The sequence below is a fragment of the Carassius auratus genome, linkage group LG49B, assembly GCF_003368295.1.
Source record: "Carassius auratus strain Wakin linkage group LG49B, ASM336829v1, whole genome shotgun sequence".
NCBI classification, from domain to species: Eukaryota; Metazoa; Chordata; class Actinopteri; order Cypriniformes; family Cyprinidae; genus Carassius; species Carassius auratus.
In genome coordinates this window covers 1,159,976-1,166,775 of record NC_039301.1, presented here as the reverse complement: position 1 = coordinate 1,166,775, position 6,800 = coordinate 1,159,976, and the positions used below count along the sequence as shown (strand labels likewise).

General features: G+C 37.0%; 1 protein-coding gene across 1 annotated transcript in view; it reads left to right on the top strand.

The window, feature by feature from the left end:
- Positions 1-1,706: 1,706 nt before the first annotated feature.
- Positions 1,707-6,800, top strand: part of LOC113068778 (potassium voltage-gated channel subfamily H member 2-like) — a 117,060-nt gene continuing 111,966 nt past the window's right edge. The window contains exon 1 of the mRNA XM_026241634.1: positions 1,707-2,105. Within this exon, the coding sequence (XP_026097419.1) occupies positions 2,030-2,105 (76 nt within the window). The 5' untranslated portion in view covers positions 1,707-2,029. The remainder of the gene's footprint in view (positions 2,106-6,800) is intronic.

Below are 6,800 nucleotides of genomic sequence, written 5' to 3'. Positions count from 1 at the left end.
AACTTACTTAAAGGACTAGTTGATTATAGTTAACATTACATCAGTGTTTCGCCAATGGATGCTCTGCAGTGAATGGGTGCCGTCAGAATGAGAGTCTGATAAAAACATCACAATAATCCACAGCACTCCAGTCCATCAGTGAACATCTGGAGAAGACAAAAGATGAAACAATAATCCATAATAACACTTCCTCCAGTGAAAAAGTGCATCTCCTGTTGTCTTTCACATCAAAATCCAGCCACAGATTTGTTTAGAGCTGTTTAAATAAAAAAAAAGAGCTTGATCGGTGCAGATTTCTCTCCCGATTCAGACCCGAGCGAACAGTTAACTTTCAGAAAGGTATGAATCAAGATTCCAGGTTAAAATACTCCCAGATTCCTCCAATGTTCACGTACTTTTGCACTTTTCTACAGATGGAGACCTGTCGAGATGCTGAATGGTCACTGATGAATGGACAGACGCCATGTCCTCGTATCCGTCCACTGTTCTTCATGTAGTCTTTATATGACTGAATATTTACTGTTTAATATTTCCTTAAGCTCTACAAGATATACATTCTATACTTTTTTTAATTATGTTATGGTTTATAATTTTTGCAGGCTTTAGTCTTTATGTTTTAATGAAATACTCTTTATTAAACTAGCTGTGTTTATCATTTTATCATAAAGAAATGAATTATTATTGCCATAGACAGTCTTCTTTCATTTTTATGACAAATGAATTCTTTAATAAATGTTTGTAGCAAATTTTTGTGTTTAAAATAAATATGTACAGTGGATTTTACTTCATTTGATACATGTATTTTCCCTTAAACACACTGGTTTAATATAGAAAACATTTATTTATTTACATTAAATATTTTCAGATATTTATTCATTACTTATTTAAGTCGTTTTATGATTTCTGGGTTTAAACTATTAAGTCAATTCAAAATGCAAAGTGCAATTTTCATGCAGCAATTAAACTAACCTCTTTAGTAAGTTTGTTTTCTATTGTGAATCATACAAGGTTGAGAAACCAGTAAAAATGTACTGGAGTAGAAAACGCACACACACACACACACACAAATGCATCTAATGTATTGCATTTCCACCTCGTGTGTCATGTGCATTCGCCATATGATGATGTGCTGACAGTGAATGAGAGGGATGGATGGGGAGGAGGCTGGAGATCTCACTGCTGGGATGCTTCAAAGACAGTCTGATCTAAACATGGGTAAAAGCGCCGCACCCCCTTCTGAAGCACATCTCGCGCACCCAAAAAAATCAAGTTAAAATAGATTTCGCTTCGAGTGTTTTGGCTTCTCGTGCTGATTAGAAAGAAGTTGCAAACTCGATGAAATTGCACTAAAAACCGCCGTTATGTTCACGGGGAGCGCCTTTTGTCCCCCGCACGCGCGTGACGGCGCAGGGAAACCCCACGTCCGCCACGCGCGCACCTGTGACGTATCATGTACAGTCTCCGCCGAGGGGGGAAAACAAAGCGCGTGAAGCTGTCAGATGAGTTCAGGAGATCGCGCACGGGGTCCGCTCGGGATTATCAGGAAGCGTCCCGGTGCACCTGTGACTTCTGGACATTTCCACCAAAGATCAAGGCGTGACGACATCAAGAAGCCGAACTGCACGGAACCGAATATTTATGATGTCTGCAAGCTTTAGTTTTGCGCCGTTCTTTATTGCAACCCTGAGAGCGGTAATTAATTTGACTGATATTTGTGATTAGATAGATGACGCTCGCTGCTCGCGAGACCCCAGGAGCGACACGCGTCAAATGCATCGCATCTCTCTTCAAATGACTCTGTTATTGTCCTCGTGCATTATTGACAAACTATCTTCCCGTTTGAGCTGCATTGACTCAGTCAGTATTGCATAAAGCGCTATATAAATAAACGGGACTTGACTTCCACGAATGAAAACTGAAGAGAGCGCTTTAATTGGGCTAGCTATAATAAACTATGGTGGTTTGGAGCGGCGCGTCGCGTTCGTGAGCGTCGGCTGATGAAGTTCTCCGGTTGACGGAGCGCGCAAGGATGCCGGTAAGACGGGGGCACGTCGCGCCGCAAAACACCTTCCTCGACACGATCATCAGGAAATTCGAAAGTCAAAGTAAGTTCGTGTTATTTAGAGTATTTCACGCACAGAATGCATTTTTAATTAATTTAATTTATTTGTTTATTTTGACTTATACCTTGCACCGCGTTCTTCAGGTGACACCTGTCAGGAATATTGTGACTGATCTCACCTGAGTGCGTTAGATAACTCCAATGAAAGTCACTTTAAAAGGTCAGAACAGGTAGAAAATCAGTCTAAAGGTGATAACCACATGTTGCCACTCTTCACAGTGTGGTGTCCCTGCAAATACCATGGGAAATTAATATATAGCTCAGTATTAGGCTATATTATAAATCCAAATAGCATTGTGTCTCCACAGTACACTTTTCATAAAGTGTGTAAACAGGTGTGTCTATACATAATGTGAGGAATAATGGAACATGTTCACTGTTTACATTGATTATCTCAAACATCTAGATCATATCAATCTATAATTCTGAATTATTAATACTTCACAGGTGTTCATACACACAGTAGGTGATTGATCTTTAATTAAAAAAAAAAAAAACAATTATATCACAATATCCAGACTAATGGCCAGATGTCAACTTTGGATTACCCATTGATAGATATACTCTGTATGTGCTGTTTAATATTCAGTGAGGATTTGGTTGATCATGAAAAGCCAGAGCGTTTGAGACGGTTCTGAATTGTTATAAATCAAGTCTGGTTTGCGTCAGTAGTGAAGAGACAGAAATCAATGCTTTCACTTTCCGTCTTAACACCACTACCCTTCCTCTATTCAGATACAGCGTCTCTCCCTCTGTCGCTTTAAATAGTGTATTACCTTCCGTCGAAACCCATCGCAAGCTTTCGAGAAGTGCTAGTGTAGAGCAAGTGTCTTGTCTCAGTGTGTGCGGTCATCACGCTGACCAGAAGCCGCTAGTGTTTCTCTCCAGATGGCTTGGATCTGCTTTTCTAGCCTTGACGTCTCACACCGGTTCAAAAAGAACACTGTGTGCTTCCCGTTGAGAGGAAACACGGTTTAGTTATCTGCCCCGAATATTAAAAACTCAGCGTTTGGGAGTGTTTTCTCTCCGGTGATCGGGAGATGAGATGAAGGTTCTCCTCTCTTCCTTTTGTGAATAATGGCTCTCACTGTGGCTTTATAACCTCTTCCAGACTGATAGATCTCAATTACGCAATTTCTTTGGATCACAGCATGACGTCTCTCTCTCTCTTTCTCTAAAGAAACATGGTTTAAGGTTTAGTGAAGATGAGGAGTTATAAGATTTTGGTGATTGTTTCTGTAACTCAGCTTGCATGCATGCAATATGTTCAGTAAATACATGCACATACTGCTGTTTTATCGGTGTGAAAACCTTCGCATCTAACAGTCTCTTGTTCTATTTTAACCACTTTTCACAAGTTTGCATCTGCAATACATGCTGACAGGAGAAAGAGTGTAAAACCCTTAAACACGCTTTGCTTTCCTCCTTGTTAAAGCCACACAAAAGAGGATTTGCTGTTTCCTCTGCCGTCGTCTTTCAGGTGCTGCTCGACGCTAAATGCATTGTTCTGTTTCCTCAGGAGACACGGCTTGTTCTTTCCTCACAGATAAAACACAGATGAGCTCACTTTCATCTCGTGTTTGTTAGCAGTCCGTCAGGAGTTTGAACGATCTGATATACAGAATGAGTCCTTTAAAGCTTTAATTTTAGTGTTTATCAGCCGTCGACACGTTTAAACCTCACTTATAGAGCTGAGATGGTTATTATAATGCATCAAGAGTGTGTTTTCTGATCCATTCAGTCTCTCTCTCCTTCCTCGGTGATGCATCTTATTTTGGTCGCAGCATATATAGGCTTGACACACACTTATGTTAAAGTTATGTTTGCATGGCTTCTTTTTAATTTAAATTATAATAAATAATATAGCAGCTTTTCTCAGTTGCTTTGGTGCATTTTTCGAATCATTCTTAATATTTGCAAAAAAAAAAGCATGTGCATTTTTGAAAACAATTCGTACAAACAGCACCACACGATAGATCACCTGCGAAAGCCTGCAACTTATGTGGAGTTTGTACAAGTATTTTTGAGAATTTCATTTCTGACTTGAGAAATGCACCAAAGCAACATTAGAATTAGAAAACCGAATTATATAATAAAATAACATAATTTGCCTGAATCTAGGTTAAGTTGCATGCTTTGAAATCTGTCATAATTGTAAAACACCTGATTAGATCAAGTGAGTCTTTGAAGATCATCAAAGACATTATTTAAATGTTTTTAGATTTTAAACAGCGTTTCAACTGAGATGACATTTCTATAAACCCAGAATGCCATATTATCCAGCAAATAGTTGCCTACTTGTATAATAGTTGTTTTAAGTTCATGTTTATTCACCTGAAAAAAAAAAAGTACAGGTGGAAAAAAGTGTGGTTAACTTCGGTTAGCCACAGACGAAGGTTAACTCTCATTAGATAAACCAGAAAGAGTTTCTAAACGTTACACAAATGTTATCCACATCCACAGCGGAGAGGAAGAGCTTTTATCCGTCGCAGTGATCAAACGTCACCTCTGTATGCCACACAGAAACTCTCACCTTTACAAACCTCTCTTCTGACCCGTGAAGCGTCTGTCATTTACTGAAGACCAGCGCTTGCTGATGACCTTTATCTGACGCCGTTTTGAGAGAGCTGACATCCATCATGTAAAAGCACTTAAAGGATGACCGCTGTTGACTCGACTCACAGAGAAGAGAAGTTTCCTCTTCTCTCTCTTGGCTGAAGAGTCCCATCATCTTCTGCCCAGGGAGGTTTATTCTCAGAGTTGTTGGTTTTATTTTTTTATTTCCCTGTTCATGTGCAATGCATGCACCACACTAAATGCATTTGTCAGGTTAACTGGTAGTTTCTTCAATATTTGTTCTAGCATCTTTAAACATGTCTTATCTAATCTGAACTGAGCGTCTAAATCATTTTTTCTACAAAACTGGAACATGCATAAGTGTATTAATCCATTGCCCTTTTGTGTGCTCACTTATTATTGTTATTATATATTTATTTAGACGAATTTGATGGTGCTTTCAGCTCCCAATATGAGAGTTGAAGTCTTTCCTCTCTACTGTTTTTGGGAGTAAAATGTGCTAATGTCTATAGATTCAGATTGGTATCATTTATAGACCTAGTAGAAATAATAATATTTCTAATTTATTTTATTTTAAATATACACATATTTGCACATTTATTTAGTATATTTAACATTGTACTTAATTTACAAACTGTGCATATTAACTTAAACAAATAAATGATTATAACTTAATATGTACAGCATATAAATTAAATAAATATTAAATATACAACTACATGTAAATACATTATAAGTTAATACATCTTTCACATAATTTATATACTTTTCATACTAAATTATATATTTTTATATTATGTCATATTAATATGTGCATTATGCAGAATATTAAATATATTTATATAAATGCATAATGTACTAATCGTTTGCATAATTTATATACAGTACACTTTAACTTATAAATGTACATATTTTAGCATTTATTAAATATTTTATGTTACATTTTTACATAATGTCCTTGTAGGCGTTTTTACGTAATGCACCTATATTTCTTTTAACTTATAGATATTGTTTTAATAAACTTACATGATGTGCATGTTCCGTTTCCATCTATTTCTGATCATGTGATCCTCGATTATTATCATTTATCTCTATTAAAGCAAGAGTGCAGTTAAACAAGTTAATATTGCATTCATTTACTGCCTTCAATGCTTTTAACAGGATCACAAAAAGCTGTTCATCGCTTATAACAGAGGTTTCTTTTAGGAGAAAGTTAGATGGATGAGATCCGTTTGTTATCCAGATGCACATGGAGGGGAATTTGTTCACCTTACGTACAGTATTAGTCAATTTTAGCACTCGCCGAGGCTAATCAGGAATATTAATGGCAGTAAATTCCCTCATGTGAGGGAGACAGATGGAGGGAGACAGCGTGTGTGTTGTGTCTCAGTGTGGAGCAGCTGCTAAAGTCGTCAGGAACAGATCCAGCTTCTGTTGGGATTGATTTTACTGTTGAGGAACGTGTCAGATACTGCGCCGCTGCTTCATCTACTGCAGGACCAATACAGCGCTTCTCTACACAGCAACACACACGTCTTTTATATGTTCACTCATTCAATTATTAGTGCTTAGCAAGTATACTTTTTACTCTTCATTAGGTTTCTTTTTCTCCTCCACGGTACAGGTCAGTCCAAATGGATCATTTCTGATAATTTGTGTAATTTCAGTAATTTTTTTTTTATTTATAAATTACAGATTACAGTTTTTATTTACAGACAAATGTTAAATTAACATTGAATGTTCAGTAAAAAAATAACATACGGTAGTAAACATACGGTTAATATTTTACTGCATAACAAAAAAAAAAAAAAAAAAAAAGAGAGAAACAAGTCTGGAAATAAATATACCATGCCCTCCACTAATATTGGCATCCTTTGTACATAAACTGTGAAAAACATTAGCATTATTTATCCTTTATAAATTTTCAGAATCTTTCTCTTCTACATGACTAACCATCCTCAAGTAAATCAGTCGATAAGTCTTGCAGAATGAAATGAAACTCCATGGGTTTAATTTAACACTGCTGACTTCACTTTCTCATAAGAAGCGTCTCTGTTTCCCGCTTTTGGCTCTCAGTTATCGCTTGTGTCCCGTGAGAGAT